Source organism: Equus caballus, chromosome 20, assembly GCF_041296265.1.
Source record: "Equus caballus isolate H_3958 breed thoroughbred chromosome 20, TB-T2T, whole genome shotgun sequence".
NCBI classification, from domain to species: domain Eukaryota; kingdom Metazoa; phylum Chordata; class Mammalia; order Perissodactyla; family Equidae; genus Equus; species Equus caballus.
The window spans coordinates 9,692,753-9,709,252 of NC_091703.1; the positions used below are offsets into that span (position 1 = coordinate 9,692,753).

Sequence of the window (16,500 nt, forward strand, 5' to 3'; positions counted from 1 at the left end):
ACAGCTACCAACACTTGTATACCAAGAATTTTTCTTTTTTTGAGGAAGATTAGCCCTGAGCTAACTACTGCCAGTCCTCCTCTTTTTACTGAGAAAGACTGGCCCTGAGCTAACACCCATGCCCATCTTCCTCTACTTTATAAGTGGGACGCCTACCACACAGCATGGCTTTTGCCAAGCGGTGCCATGTCCACACCCGGGATCCGAACCAGCGAACCCCTGGCCACCGAGAATCGGAACGGGCGAACTTAACCGCTGCGCCACCAGGCCCGCCCCTACCAGGAATTTTTAAAAACGGTATTTCATTTAATCTTCACAAAAACTCTGAAGCATGTATCACTGTTCTCATTTTTAAAATGAGGAAACTAAGCCTTAGTAAAGCAAGTAATCACAGCTAGTAAGAGGTGTGTCAGGATTTAAACACAGATATGTCAAGCTCCAAGGCCCATGTTCTTTCTACTCTTCAACACAGCCTCCTTTCCAAAAAGATCTTGGAGGGCTTAACAATGCGGACTGCAGGTAATTCCTCTCCTGTCAGACAAATGCCCACCTTCTCTTGGCAATATCATCTATCTCACTTAAAAGAGGTGTAGATTTCAACAGGAAGTGAGAGCTGACATTTATGTAACACTTCTTTCATCTTCCATTCAAGACTCAGTTTCACTTGCACAGTCCTTTCACAGAAACCATCTACATTATTTAAAGATATACTGAGATACATAAAATGACACTTGTATTCCAGAGATAACTCAGCCACTAATTAGCCGTATGACTTGTCACACATTGCTTTCCATCTCTGGGCTCAGTTTCTATGAAGTGAGGGGGTTGGATTAGAGAACCCATCTTAATTCTAAAATTCTATGCTTCTTTTAACTTAAAGTGGCTATTTAAAGGAATATTTACAATTTTCTTTTAATAAAAACTATTCAGTATTTCAAATTAACCAGACCAGCAAAAAAAGGATGACTTATGAAAAAGATGACTTATGACATCACTGGATGTCAGAAAACCCAACTTTTAGTTGAAGCTCTGCTACGTGTTCTTTTGAATCATATTAAGCACCTACAATGCATCAGACATTGGATTAGGCATTTTGAAGACAACAGAGAATAAGAAAGATAAGTCCCTACTCTCACAGTGCCCATATTCTAAAGAAAGAAGACAGGCGATAAATAAGCAAATAATAAGAAAAATATCAGGTAGTTGTAAAAGCTTACGGGAGGCAGAATTCTAAGGTGGCCTCTGAGACCCCTGCCCCTAGTGTACACAGACTTTCTCTCAGTTACTTAATTAAACCCTAATCTAGATGCTGCTGCTTAGATATTCTGCAGATATATTAAGGTCCCACCCAAACCAAGTGACTTTAAGAAAGGGAGATTATCCTTAGTGGGCCTGACTTAATCAGGTGAGCCTTAAAAGGAACGGGCTCTTCTCGGCAAGAGAGGGATTCCACATGAAGGAGACTCTGTTTACCTGGCTTCGAAGATGAAAAGGGCCATGTGGCAAGGAATGTGAGTGGCCTCTAGGAGCTGACAGGGGCCCTGGCTGACAGCTAAGAAGGAAATGAGGACATCATTCTACTGCGGCAAGGCATTGAGTCCCACCACCCTCACATGAAGGAAGAGGACTCCGAGCCCCAAATAAGAACAAAGGCTGGTCAACACCTTGATTTTAGCCTTGAGAGACTGTGCAGAGAACACAGTCATGCCACGCCCAGACTTGACTCTCACTACTTTATTCTAAGGGATCGGTAATCATCCTTATACAGCATGAAAAGGGAATGGTCTCTGGATGACTTTCTGTGTTCACCTTATTCTTATCCCACAACTACAGTAATCATGAAGACAGCTAACAGTCAGTTATACATAAGAACCAGCTCCTGTTCTGAGACAGACACAGACACACACGTGGGTGCGCATGCACACACACGTTTAATCTTCGCAACAACGCTGTGACGTAGGTATTATGCAGATTTGGTGTAACAGTGTCCGTTGAAACCAAAAGCAGTATCTAAAGCTGCAGCTCTGTCCCTCTATCTTGAGTGCTCTGTACCAGGCTTTCTGGAGTTTTAAAGTGTTAACAAAAAAGTTCTCCCCTTCTGGGAGATTTAGACTTCCTGCTTGGTTGGAGTTCCATTTGAAAACAGAATCTCAACTGCCACAGAATCACAAAATTGTTTGTGTAAGACCATTTAGCATTTACCCAACAGTAGGTTGGGATGTTACTGTCTAATACACAGTGAGCCAACACACGTGCAAAACAACAGTAATATGAAACAGGATGGCAGGGAGGTGCATCAGAACTGCTGGACCATAGCACGCAAGGTGGGGTGGCAGATGGTAAAGCTAGAAAGCTAGGGGCCAGGGCACAGAAGGATGCTTGGACTTGATCCTATAGACAGCAAATATTATCAAAGGGTTTTAAAAAGTGAAATAATGTCAGAGCACTCTGGCAGCAGTAAAGACTGGATTTTACTGGGTTGATAAAGCAGGCACACAGTCAGAAGGGAAAGAAACTTATGAGGTCACGTCTAGAACAATCGGTCACTGATTGTGGGCCCTAATAGCCAAAAATGATTCTCACGTTTTAACTTGAGTCCTTTGGATGGGTGCTGATGCTCCCACTGAGAAAATAAATACAGAAAATGGATCTGGAAAACCTAGACTCATTCATGTTTAAAATCTTTTGTTCACTATATCTGATTTTATAGATTAAAAAAACTGAGGTCGACAGACATTAAATACCCCAGGAGTAGGCAGCTGAACTTGAGCTTAAGTCTCTTGTCTCCTACTCTCGTGCTCCTTCCATTAATGGTAATGCCTTTTAATAAGTTTTACTTTGTATACTTTACAAACACATGAACGGAAATCAGAGGTTTTAAAACTAGAGAATTTCTCTTGCATATAATAACAAACTAACAATTAGGGCAGTATTTTTACAAAATAAGTTTTAAATACTCACTTCAAATTCTTTCACAAAATAACGGGTTTCACCTTGAATAACTGGTCTGTGATCTAAAAGCCTTGAATGAATTTCTCCAAGATCTATAAAGACAAAATGAAATTCAACATTAATCCATGCTAAGTGGCACAATCTCTAGCTTGTTTTAGTCTTCCCATTTTCCATGAATATTTGAAGGCTAAAATGTAGGTTAGACTATGAATAAGAGGAAATCTCATCCACAGGCGGTAAATTAATACAAGTACTTTTGAGAGCAATTTGGCAATATCTGATAAAGTTGAAGACATACATACTCAGCAATTTCATATCTAGGTAGGTAACCTAGAAAAGCTCTCACACAAATGAAAGAGATATTTATAAATATTTACTACAGCAGGAGTGTAATGTCAAAAGGAAACAACCTAAACAAACTCATACAAGAGAACACTACAAATCAGCAAGTAAAATGAACACACTAGAGTTACATTTATTAACATGCATAAATCCCACAAATATAACGTTGAACAAAAAAGCAAGTTTCAGAAAGATAAAGCCATTTATATAAACTTTAAAGATATGCAAAATATCACTACCTTCGGGGCACATACAGAAGCAATAAAACTATAAAGAAATGCAGGAGAACAAACAATCAACACTGATTTCAAGACAGCAGTTACCTGTGGGAGGAAGGAGAGCAATGCACTTGGAGACAAGTACACAGTGGGCTCTTAATGCTTATCTATTAAGATGGGTGGTGAGCATTCATTATAAGTCTCTATGCTTTTTGATAGGTCTGAAAAAGTCACAATTAAGGAAAAAAAGTTCTGAATTTTAACTGTTTTTGGTGACTCATTCTATTTATTCTACTTGTTAATAACTGTATAGTTTAAGTGGTAAAGCTCAAAATTCCTGGAGAAATTAAATCTCCAAATAAGAATATGTACCATTCATGTTCATTCACTGGTATAATCTGTTCCTCAAATTTTTTATTTTTGCAGACATACAACTGGGCACATTCCAATCGTCTATTTTATTGAGGTTTTTTAGGATACATCTTTGGAAGTATGCTAACTAAAAAAACAGAAGTATTACTTTTGCCTAAATCCTTCAATGGTTCATTACCCAGAACATTTCTAGTAGAAGATAATAGAAGTTCATTAAAAAAAAAAAGTGCTATGCTTAGTTAAGTTTGGGAAACAGATAAAACCTGGTTAGACAGGTTCCATTACCTGAGATCTTTTGGGAGCTTATAGTGTATTAACACAAATTACAAATGCCCAAGTGAGGGCCATTGTATGCAGAAATTTATAGACCTTATTTGACAAGAGAACCTACTCTGCAAAGAATATCTATTCGCATCTCAAGGAACACCAGTGTCTTTCAAACGGAGTTGGCTAAGAGGCTAAAGTCTGAGCCTCCCAGAAGCCACATAAGGTCCTCCCCAGTCTGGCTCCAACCTCACCTCCCCTGGCGGCAATTCTGAACTAGCTGCAGCTTTCCAAACACGCCATGCTGCCTCATGCATCCTTGCCACAGTTGATGCTACTGTCACCACCTGGAACCCTTCCCCAACTACTTAATCCTTGCTCTTCCTTCGAAACTGCTCAGATATCAAACTTCCTTGGAATTGTCATTTATTCTATCCAGCTTCCTCCTAGGTTTCAGGGAGTGCCCCTGCTTATGCTCCCAAAGCGCCCCTGGGCATAGACTGCGACCAAACCACTTACTACACTGCCCTGACATTCTACCCTCCTCTCGTGAGCATCTCAGAGACCAAATTACTTACACCATCCACAGAGGGCACAGGGGTCAACACGCATTTTTCTATATGACTGAGAAGCCATTAAGCTTTGTTGATTTAGGGAGATCTGCTTCTGTGGCCTGAGATAACGGGGATTTACTAAGCCTTTGGAGAGAAATTCATTTCTGTTTAGAAGTGGATAATGACCACTTCTACAACCCAAAATATGCTCCAAACTAAGAGAGTAAAGATTCGGGGGGAAAAAAAGGATTCTAAAATACATATTACCATAGAACTTGAGCCACTAACTAGTTCTGTTATGACACCACAATAACAAAACAAGCAGGTTATAATAATTCAGAGTTTGCAGGAATCCCAAGGATTACAAATAAATTCTCTAAGTTTCGTAATATAAATGTAAGCGACAGAGTTTCACGTAAGTCTAACTCTAGCCCTGCTACATGCAAAGCCTTCTTTTGTTGTCTGATATACAAGATAAAAGATACAAAATTTTGTTCTCCAAAAATTATTCTCTAATGTGGGAGTTAGACAAATATCCCTTCAAACAACAGACAGAGATAAGCACTTTAATGGAAGGTCAACACGCTATGTGACTATAAAGCAAGGAGAAATACAGTAAAGTGCAGATCTCTCACGATCTAATAAAAGGAGAAGTTTATTCTCTGGCCCTGAACTTGGAGGCCTTTAATGTAACATGTGGATCTTCACATATCGCAGAGAACAATTTACTGCATAGCAATTTTTCCTGGTAACTCCCACAGTGTCACCATACAGATGCTATTCTTCCTCACTACTTCTCAGTTCCATCCCCTTTTCCACCCCTGCTTGTCTCATTTGAACTATTCCAACAGTTAGTCATACCTTGCTATAACCCACTCCATATAGAGTCAATTGTCGTTATTTGCAGTAGTGATGTTTATAAAGTTGCCTCAAACACTGAACTAGCAAGTATTGAACTGTTGCTCCCAGAGGAAATATAGGGTTACGTTCCTGCAAGCCTCTGGTCACATTTTTGTCAACCAAACACTGCTTGTGTCACATACATTTGCTTACCAACATCCTTGGAAAACATGCCAATCTAAGTGCTGCAAATCTGCTCTTCCAATAACACTGTCTCCTGTATAACACTTAGTAGGTATTTTTAAAGTTCTTCCACAGCCTCCTGATCTGCAGAACTCGCTTCACCTCCAAGTTTAACATTTTTCACACTTTACCACCTTTGAAAGTGCCAGCCAGCACTAACCCACAAGTATAATAACATTTTCCCGACCCTTGGTAACTGAACATAAACTTCTTCAGCTTTCTGCTTCACAACAATGCTGTCCACTATACTTTCTTTACTGGTCATCATCTCATGAATCCACAAATTTAACTGCTTTTCCACCACACACTATAAATGTTACTTTGGTACTTTCCAGAGTGGCCTCACATCCAGATCAGTAAATTTCCTTCCTTTTTCTGGATTGTTGATTAACACTGAACACAAACTACGAAGCACACAGCACTGTAACTCATGCCTGAGAGAAACTTCTCTAATACAGGTACTTTCTCTGCAAGGCATAATGCAGCCTTCTTGCGCTTAGGAACACTTCAGCACTACATCTGGGGACCATTTTAAACAGCGAAATCACCAATAAAAAGCACAAAAATGCAAATGTGGCACTAAATAGAAAGCAAAAAGGATAGTTGTTTACAGTATGAGAGCTGAATCAAAAAGCAGAGTGTGGCCTTGTTCAATTTCAGCCAGGAATGTGTGCATAGGGAGACTGAAATCTCCACGTATGTGAGACAGACCCTGACAGCACTGTCAATATTGACTGTGGAGTCACAAATTCATTTTAGCAAGCAGACAAACTCACAAATACACAATGCACAAGAGGAAGATAGACTGATATCTGCCTGACTGCTCTATTTAAAATACAAATCTAACCACATGACTCGTACTTATAACTGCTGGAGAGTTTCCTGCCATTCAAGAAAAATTGCAATCTCCATAAAAAGGCAAGAAGTCTTCTATGGTCCGATTTTCACCAAACCCCACCTCTCTCAGAGTCACACTGCAGCAATATGTGTAGTTTCCCAAATATGCTAGGCTGCTTCAGGCCTCCATGCCCAGGCTCATGCTGTTCCAAACCAAGTCCAAAATACCCTTGCCTTCTTTTCTTAACTGCTAACACTTTATTCTTCAAGACTCAGATCAGACACTCCCTCCTCCAGGAAGCACCTCCTGTCTTCCAGTCCCAATCTCCAAACGCCCACCCATGGGTCAGAAACCCTCAAAGACCCGGGGCATAAGGATCAAAATCACTTCTTTATATGCTTCCCTTTCACCGGACTGTGGCAATAAAATTCAACAAATATCTGTTTACAAGTGATGGTCTTCAAATAAGATGAACTGAAAATAGATTTTCAGAACGATGAGTTAATGGTTCCATAAAAAAAGCCAAGGCAGTTCTAGACATATTTTCAATTACAACTCACTTTTGGATTAACTTGAAAAACTTGTTCAGAATTATCTTTTTTAAAAAAAGTACTACATCAAAATCAAAAACTTCTGTGCATCAAAGGATACAATCAGCACAGTGAAAAGGCAACCCAAGGAATGGGGGAAAATATATGCAAATCGTGCATCTGAAAAGGGGTTAATATCCAGAATGTATAAAGAACTCCTACAACTCAACAACAACAAAAAACAACTACCTGATTAAGAAATGGGCAAAGGACTTGAATAGACATTTCTCCAAAGATGATACACAAATGGCCAATAAGTAAATAAAAAGATGCTCAACATCACTAATCATTAGGGAAATGCAAATCAAAACTACAAAATACTACCTTATACCCATCTGGAGGGCCACTACCAAAGAAACAGAAAATAAGTGTTGGTTAGGATGTGCAGAAATTGGAACCCTTGTGCACTGTTAGTGAGAATGTAAAATAGTGTAGCCATTATGGAAAACAGTATGGCGATTGCTCAAAGAATTAAAAATAGAACTATCATTTGATCCAGCAATTGCAGTTCTGGGTATACACTCAAAAGAATTGAAGGCAGGAACTGAAACAAATATCTGCATGCCCATGTTCACAGCAGCCTTATTCACAGTAACCAAAACGTGGAAGCAACCCGAGTGTTCATCCACAGATGAAGGGATACACAAAATGTGGTATATATACACAATGGAACACTACTTAGCTTTATAAAGGAAATTCTGACACACGCTACAACATGGATGCACCTCGAGGACAATATGCTAAGTGAAATAAGCCAATCACAAAAGGACAAATACTGTATGATTTAATTTATATGAAGCACCTAGAGTAGTCACATCCAGGGAGAAAGTAGAAAGGTGGTTGCAAGAGGTAGGGGAGAAGGAGAGGACGGGGAGTTAGTGTTTAATTGGTTAAGAGTTTCAGTTTGGGAAGACGAGAAGGTTCCACAGACGATACACAAATGGCCAATAAGTACATAAAAAACGTAAAAAGATGCTCAACATCAGTAATCATTAGAGAAATCATTAGAGAAATGGGAAGATGAGATGGATGATGCTGATGGTTGCACAACACTGTGAACGTACTAATACCACTGAACAGTACATTTAAAAATGGTTAAGATAAATTTTGTTACATGTATTTCACCACAATTTTAAAAAAATTTAATAGTTCACTAAGATTGCACGTATAAACAATTACAATTTAGCACTAGCACCCATGCACCACTCCCGCACTCCTAATTAGATTTAAGAGTCAACCTGAAGTCTAGCAATAGCCACAGCCAGCTGTGCTGGGGCTGCCTACAATCTTGACAGATAAGGTTAAAATGAAATAGGCAGAGACGGAAAGATGTCATTCCCTGGGTGGTGCTGAAGGACTCTGGAAGCCTACAAGGGCTCCAACAATGCAGGACGGTGGGACTGGCAGGACAGGCATGGGGTTCAGAGACGACGGTGATGAGAAAGTGCAGTATCTAACCAGCAAAGATCTTGCTGCAGGAAACAGGGCTGTTGTGAGCTTTGGGAATCGACTCTAATTCAGGATCCGTGAGGATCCAGGCTTTAACTAGGTTGTAACTTTCTCCCAGCTCAAAGCAGACAGGACAAAGGGACATCTGTATATGTGTACGGCGCTTTAGGGCTTTAAAGACGCTTGCATATGTTGTCCCATTTACTCCTTGCATGACCCAGAAGCAGACAGGGTCACAGAGCGGGTAAAGCGAACGACCCAAAGTCACACAACCCCTAAGGGACCCGCCTGGGGGAGCAAGCCCTCCCAGACTCCCAAGCTCGGTGCTCTTCGCGTTACAGGTGGGTCTTGAGGCCGCGTCCAAAGCGGCTCTGCGTCCCGGGGTCCCGGGCTTGGGGAGAGAGAGAGGAGGCGGGCCCGACTGCTCCCACCCGGGGCTTTTTTGAGGAAGTAAGAGGGACTGGGTTGGTTGTTGTTACTGGGAGGCATCCGGCACCGGGAAACAGGCGGGCACGGGCCACGACTCCCCCAACCCCCACAAACGAGAGGCACCCCGGGGTCTGGAGGACGACGTGGGGCGCGGCCCCGGGTCACAGGTCGCCGCCTCGGAGGTGGCGCTGCGCTGGGATCCAAGAGGACGATAGCCCTACCACTCCGTACCCTTGATAATGAGGTGCGCTGGCGAGCCTGTAGTCCCTAAGGAGTCCCTCTTCTTGTCGCCGCCGCTCGTGGCGGCCTCATAACCCACAAAGGTCTCCGTCCCTCCACCACTCATCCCGACCAGCTCCTCCCACCCGCGGGCGCGTTGCGCCTGCGCAAACCTGCGCCGACCGCTTTCCAGGCACGGAGTTTAACGTCATCAAAGGGCGCCGGAGAAGCTGAGCCTACCCGGCGGGTGGTTCCGGTAAGGCTTCTGTACTATAGCCAGGGATGTGAACTGAGGAAGTTGATGCCGCCATGCTGGATTAGGGCAGATGCTGCGGGAATGGGAAGATGCCTAGAAGTTAGAGCTGAACTCTATTATTCCTCCTTAAACTTGCTAGAATTTATTTTGGTTTAGTGAGGTTGAAGGAGAAGGGATACAGTCACGGAATAATATTAGCAATGGTATAAATATGTCATTATCTACCACCAATCTTTTATAAAGCATTTTTGACGTGCATTGCCACGTTTGATCATCATAGCAACTCGGAGGAATAGTTTTATCATTTCTAACGAACAAATTAAGTAATTTGCCCAAATCACTTATCAGACCCATTCGTGCCAATGTGAGGAAAAAAATATCTGTTCTTGGTATTTGTATTTACAAAATTTCAACCAGTTGTTACCTGACCTAAGATTAAAATACATGTAATTACAGAAGGGACCGGTTTGCTATGCTCCTTTGAATTATCGTAGTCATGAAGAGACATCTACAAGGCTGACAGGTGTCTAACTGCTGCTCTTTGGCGAACTCCATAAAGTTCATCTTGTATTCTCAACAAGTCTTCTGCCTGTTGAGACAATATGAAAATTTGCTGTGGCTCCTTTGCCTCCTATGTTTACCCAGTGGTTCTTTCTAAGAATCATCTCTTACTCTCTCCTTTTTCCCTCCCCTCTTCTTGCACAGTCCTTACCCTCAAGGGTCTGACAGTCTTGTGCTGAAGAGGGAACATAAACCAACATGTACAATATATGGCTTATAAACGACAGGATGGAGGAAGGTGCAGCAAACGTATGGGACCCCTGGGGGTGAGAGGTGGCCAGGAAAGACTTCCCAGAGGAGGCCTATATTTGTCGTCAGACCTGAAATGAAGAGATGTTAGCCATGGGGGTGGGGCGAAGATGGAACATGCAGTATTCTAGCAGAGGAAATATCGAGCCCAAAGGCAAAGAGGCATTAAATAGATGAATTAATAGATAAAATGTAAACTTAGTTAATTGCAGTTTGTTGGGTCTGACTTCTAACCTTTCTAGTCTTACTTCCATTTCCCTAGCTTAGTATCAACCTTTAGAAAACATAATTATTTTTAAAGCCCTTCATTATTCTCCCCTTTTCTAGGCACTTTCCTTATTCAAGTTTTCTTCTGCACCTGCAAGACTAAATTTCCTGTAAGCTTGTCTTCTTATTGTCTTTGAACAACTGTACTTCTCACTATAGTTAGAAGGTTCACTATAGTGGTGTGAGCTTCTCCCACATTAATGTGGCTGTTAAAGATGCAGATTCTGGGTTCTGTCTCCAAAACTACTGTTTCGGTAGTTCTGGGGTAGCTGCTACCTCCCCTTATCCAGTTGCTGATTGACTATGATACAAGTGATAAAAGAACTCAGGATGCGACAGTTAAGACTTTGGAACCAGACAGAATTAGGTTCAAATTCTGGCTGAGCCACAAGCTTGCAGTTTTTTTTCCTGTAAAATGGCAATAAAATATCCATCTTGTAAGGTTGTTGTGATGATTAAAGAAGACAATACCTGTAAAGAACTTAGTATGGTGCCTGGCACATGGCAAATGCTCAATAACTGTTATTATTGTTACAATAATGTCCTCAATCTCCTTTTAAAGCCCTGTATAATCTGCTTTCATTCTCCAGTCCACTTTTATCACCCACCGCTATAATATTTTGTACTTGTTTAGCACTTTACAATTTACAGTTGGATCTTTCAGCCCAGCCATTAGCCAGCTGAATGCAGTCACATGCACTGCAGTGGAGCTGATACCACCACATGGAGCCAGAAAACTGTTACCGAACCAGGCTTATTTTGCCCGCCACACAGTATGCCAATCAGTGAGATGATGAGTTTTGCAGCAGAGAAAGGGTTTATTCACAAGGCAGCCAAGGGAAGAGATGGGAGAATGAGCCTCAAATCTGCCTCCCTGAAAACGGGGATTCCAGATATTTATGGGATAGAGGGGCAGAGTGGTCTGAAGTGTGGGGATAGATGATTGGAGGTAAGGAAAAGTGAGGTATTTGATGATCTGTGCAAACACAGTCAAGCTTCATTGTGCTTCATAGGACACATGTTCGCAATACGGCAGCGTTAGCATGATCTGAGGGTGCAGTTTTCAGCTCCTCTGATGTCAAAAGGTCACCTATCAGACATTTGCGCAGGCCCAGTTTATGGGTCAGTGGTCTCAACCAGCCTGAACTGGACAAGGAGTCGATTCTCAGTTCCTGAAAAACAACCAAAGCACCCGTTACCATGGTGACCCAAATGTCAGAGATACTATCTATAAGGAACCTAGTGGGAGTCTGATAATGTATTACTTATCTACAGGACTTTTAAGAGTAATCATTCATGGCTGTCTCGCCACTGGTTTCAAAACTGCCTAATGAAGTATTGTGAGAAATTATACATTTTTGTTGTTTTAATCCACTAAATTGTGTGTGTGTTTAAATTATGCCCACTTCTCATAGAAAGGATTTACAATGGCCTGTAATGATCCATATACTCCCAGCTGACGGCGCTATAGTTATCAGATAGCAGAACCATGGTCAGAACACCGGTCTGCAGACTTCAAGGCTGGTGCATTCCAGTATAGCAAAGCCCAGTCACCTAGGCAGGTCTTTCTACCATGCCAGGCATTATTTCTGCCTCTTTCTTTTCAGATGACCCCTTCCTGGAATGCCTTCCTTGCGCCCTCTGCCTATAAACTTTATTTATGTTGAAGAACTTGGCTGATCTTTGTCCCTGATTCCTGGGAGATAACCTCTAAATCCTTGGAATTTCCCCACTGATAGGAGTGTCTTTGTTATTCATGGTGGGCCTGAGTTTATACTAACAAGGTCACTTATTTGGGCCCCTGAAATGTTTTCAAGGTTGGGGCTGGCCATGCCTGAAAGACCAACATGTGATTAAAGGGGTGGGGCTTTGACCTGTAATCATTAAACTTCCACAAGAAAACATAGGCAGTGCACTCTTTGACATCAGTTTTAGCAGCATATTTTCCAGTACCATGTCTGACCAGGCAGGAGAAACAATAGAAAAAATAAACAAGTGGGACTACCTCAAACTAAAAAGCTTCTGCACAGCAAAGGAAACCATCAACAAAATGAAAAGACAACCTAACGACTGGGAGAAGATATTTGTAAACCATATATCAGATAAAGGGTTAATATCCAAAATATATAACGAACTCATACATCTCAACAACAAAAAAACCTAACAATCCAATTAAAAAATGGGCAAAAGATCTGAACAGACATTTTTCCAAAGAAGATATACAGATGGCCAACAGGCACATGAAAAGATACTCAACATCACTATCAGGGAAGTGCAAATCAAAACTACAATGAGATATCACCTTACTCCTGTCAGAATAGCTATAATTAACAAGACAGGAAATAATAAATGTTGGAGAGGATGTAAAGAAAAGGAAACTCTCATATGCTGCTGCTGGGAGTGCAAACTGGTGCAGCCTCCATGGAAAACAGTATGGAAATTCCTCAAAAAATTAAGAATAGATCTACCATATGATCCAGCTGTTCCACTGCTGAGTATTTATCCAAAGAACATGAAAACATGAATGCATAAAGATATATGCACCCCCACGTACATTGAAGCATTATTCACGATAGCCAAGACTTGGAAGCAACCTGAGTGCCCATCAAGGGATGTGGTATATATACACAATGGAATACTATTCAGCCATAACAAATGATGAAATCCAACCATTTGTGAAAACATGGATGGAATTTGAGGGTATTATGCTAAGTGAAATAAGTCAGAGGGAGAAAGTCAAATACCATATGATCTCACGTATAAGTAGAAGATAAAAATAACGACAAACAAACACATAGAAACAGAGACTGGATTGGTGGTTACCATAGGGGAAGGGTGGAAAGATGAGGGGGAAAGGGGTGATTTGGGATGTGTGTGGTGATGGATTATAATTAGTCTTTGAGTGGTGAACATGTTGTAATCTACACAGAAATCTAAATATATGACAATGCACACCTGAAATTTATATAATTTTGTAAACCACTATTATCGCAATAAAAAAAAGAATTAAAAATAAAATAAAATAAAGAGTTGGGTCTTTGAGCCACAAAATATCAGCCTTACCTCTGGAGAGGAGAGGAGGGCTTGAGATTGAGTTCAGTCACATGGCTAATGATTCAATCAATCATGAAATTTCATGTAATCGAACCCCAATAAAAACCTCTGGACACTGAAGCTTAGGTGAGCTTCCTGGTTGGTAGTCATATATTGATGTGCCAAGAGAGTGTAGACACATAATGAGGACACGGAAGCTTTGAGCTTCGGACCCTCTCAGACCTCACACTGTGCATCTATTCATTTGGCTGATCTTGATTTGTATCCTTTACAATGAAACTGTAATCATAAGTACAGCACTTTCCTGGGTTCTATAAGTTGTTCTGGTGAATTATTGAAACTGAGAGGGTAAAGTGAGAACCCCCGAAATTTGTAGACAGCTCGACAGAAGCACAGGTGGCTTGGGAACCCCGGAGCTTGTGGCTAGTGTCAGAAGTGAGGGCCATCTTGTGGAGGGTGGTGCTAACTCCGGTAGTCAGTCAGAATTGTGTTATAATTGAACAAACACTTACCTGGTACTTACGACATGCCAGATCATGTTGGAAATGCTCTACATGTATTAATGCATTTAATCCTCATGGCAGTCCTTCAAAGTAGGTATTACTATTATCCTCATTTTACAGATGAGGAGGTTGAGGCATGGAGAGGTTAAATGACTGCCCAACTTGTATGGGGCAGAAACAGCTTTGGTCCCTATTTAAGTGTTTAAGGTTAGGTGGTGGGTGAAGAGAGTGGGGAAGGGAGATCTGGAGAGAAGGAAGAGAGAAGCCTTACTGACTCAGGCCATAAGAGCTTTTCATTTTCTCATTCAAACATGTTTAACAAGTAAGTATTGAGCACTTTCTATGAGCTGAGTGCAGTGCTAGGAGTTGGGCTACAGCGGTGAGCAAGACTGACTCAGCCTTTTCGTTCTCTCACGAGGCTACGGTCCACCACAGGGGACAACATTAAATCATTATACAATTACTTTTCTTTATAGCCTGTAGATACATGTTCTACCTGTTTGGTTGTATTGTGCTGCACAGTACTGAGTTGCGTTGTTCTCTGGGATGCTCAGGTCGTGTCTGCCTCTGTTTCTTTCTCCTCTTTAAACTGTAGCTCAGACAGTGAAGAGTGAGAGAAGAGCCACATTGGTAGTGCTGATCTGCCCTACACCTTTGGCTGGGGCTGGAGCTGGGGCTGCTATGTGTGTGTCCTTGGTCTTTGTCCCATGGAATCTCGCAGTTTTGAGGCTAAAAAGGACTCTATATCATTTCCTTGAAGGTCTTATCTCTTGTTGTCTCTGGATTGATGAGATTTTTGTGTATTTTTTAATTGGAACTTTTATTGAGATAATTGTAGATTCTCACCCAGTTGTAAAACATAATACAGAGAGATTCTTTGTACACTTTGCCTAGTTTCCCTCCAATGGTAACATTTTGCAAATGTTAATATCACAACCAGGATATTGACGTTGATGCCATCCACCAATCTTACACAGATTTCCCCAGTTTTACTTGCACTCACTGTGTGTGTGTATTTAATTCAATACAGTTTTATCACATGTGTAGGTTTACGTATCCATCGTTGCAGTTAAGATGTTGAATGGTTCCAAAGCCATAAGGATCCCCCACAGTGCCTTTCTGTAACCACACCTACCTTCCTCACTGTCCTGCCCCAACCCCAGGCAACCTACAATGTATCCTCTAGTTCTAAAACTTTATTTCAAAATATTACATACATGGAATCATACGCTAAATATTTCTCCTGTTTTTAATAATAGATGTTCCCACCTTTATAGCACTCTATACAAGATCATTTTTCAGAGTCTTTCAATGTCAGACACTTTTAAACTGGTGTTTTTGCTGTAAACATCTTTGCTGCAAACGGTTTTGCTGCATAGCTAATTGTCCATAAGGCAATTTTGCTATAAAAGATAAAATGACTGGTTGACAGATTTTTGTTTTATCGTCTCACTTCTCCACTGATGAACTTCTCACAGTTATTCCCAATTTTGTATGATAAATCTTAGCCAGCCCTCAATGGTCTATACAGTGACAAGTAGATATGATGGCGGTGGTGATCTTAAAATAGTTAGCATTTCTTCCAGTTAGTGACATTTATTGATGGCTTTATCGAGCTGACAGATGATGATGATTTGCCCCAAGAGTTGGTTTCTTATTTTGAAACACACTACATTGGAGGAGAAAAACAGGGCCGAGGGCTTTTTCTTTGAGGGCACTGAGTTGAACCCATGTTTCGCACAGAAGGAAGACAAGTGCTTAGATATAATCCACAAGAAATAAATAAAATCAGTTCTTTGTGCAGTATTGCCATGAATCTACAAACATACATTTTATGTGTATTCAAATATTTTGTATTTTGCAATAAAGTCTTTTTAACTTTGTTATTCATTTTTTCATGGTTCATTATGTCCTTTTAAATTAATGGCCCTCTTTTATTCTTTGTGATTTTGTCTTTTACAGCAAAATTGCCTTGAGGCCAATTGGTTGTGTGGTGGAAATGCTTGAGGCAAAGATGCTTATGGTGATAGTACCTAGGACCTTTTAAGCTATGGAATTATAAAGGGATTTTTGCAATTATTGTGCTTTCTGAGAGTTAAGACATAGAAATCATGGAAATACTGTTAATTTAGTAGAAGTTCTAACTTCAGGGTAAATTATTTGCTAACTCCATATTGAATCTAATGAAAATTAGAAAATAAAAATAAAATGAATATTTAATTACATACATATTGAGAACATAATTGAAATTCATTCATTAGTATAAACCCAAGCATAAGCATAATTAGGGGAGGGGACTC

General features: G+C 40.8%; 1 protein-coding gene across 4 annotated transcripts in view; it reads right to left on the reverse strand.

Moving 5' to 3' along the window:
• Window positions 1-9,511, reverse strand: part of BLOC1S5 (biogenesis of lysosomal organelles complex 1 subunit 5) — a 72,957-nt gene extending 63,446 nt beyond the window's left edge. For all 4 annotated transcript variants that reach the window (XR_011429473.1, XM_070244069.1, XM_070244068.1 and 1 more), the window contains exons 1-2: window positions 9,323-9,511; window positions 2,962-3,044 (exon numbers count right to left, since the gene is read on the reverse strand). Coding sequence is in view for 3 of the 4 variants with exons in the window: in XM_070244069.1 (XP_070100170.1) it covers window positions 2,962-3,044; window positions 9,323-9,437 (198 nt within the window). In the remaining variant the exon portion in view is untranslated. The remainder of the gene's footprint in view (window positions 1-2,961; window positions 3,045-9,322) is intronic.
• Between the last annotated feature and the right edge of the window lie 6,989 nt (window positions 9,512-16,500).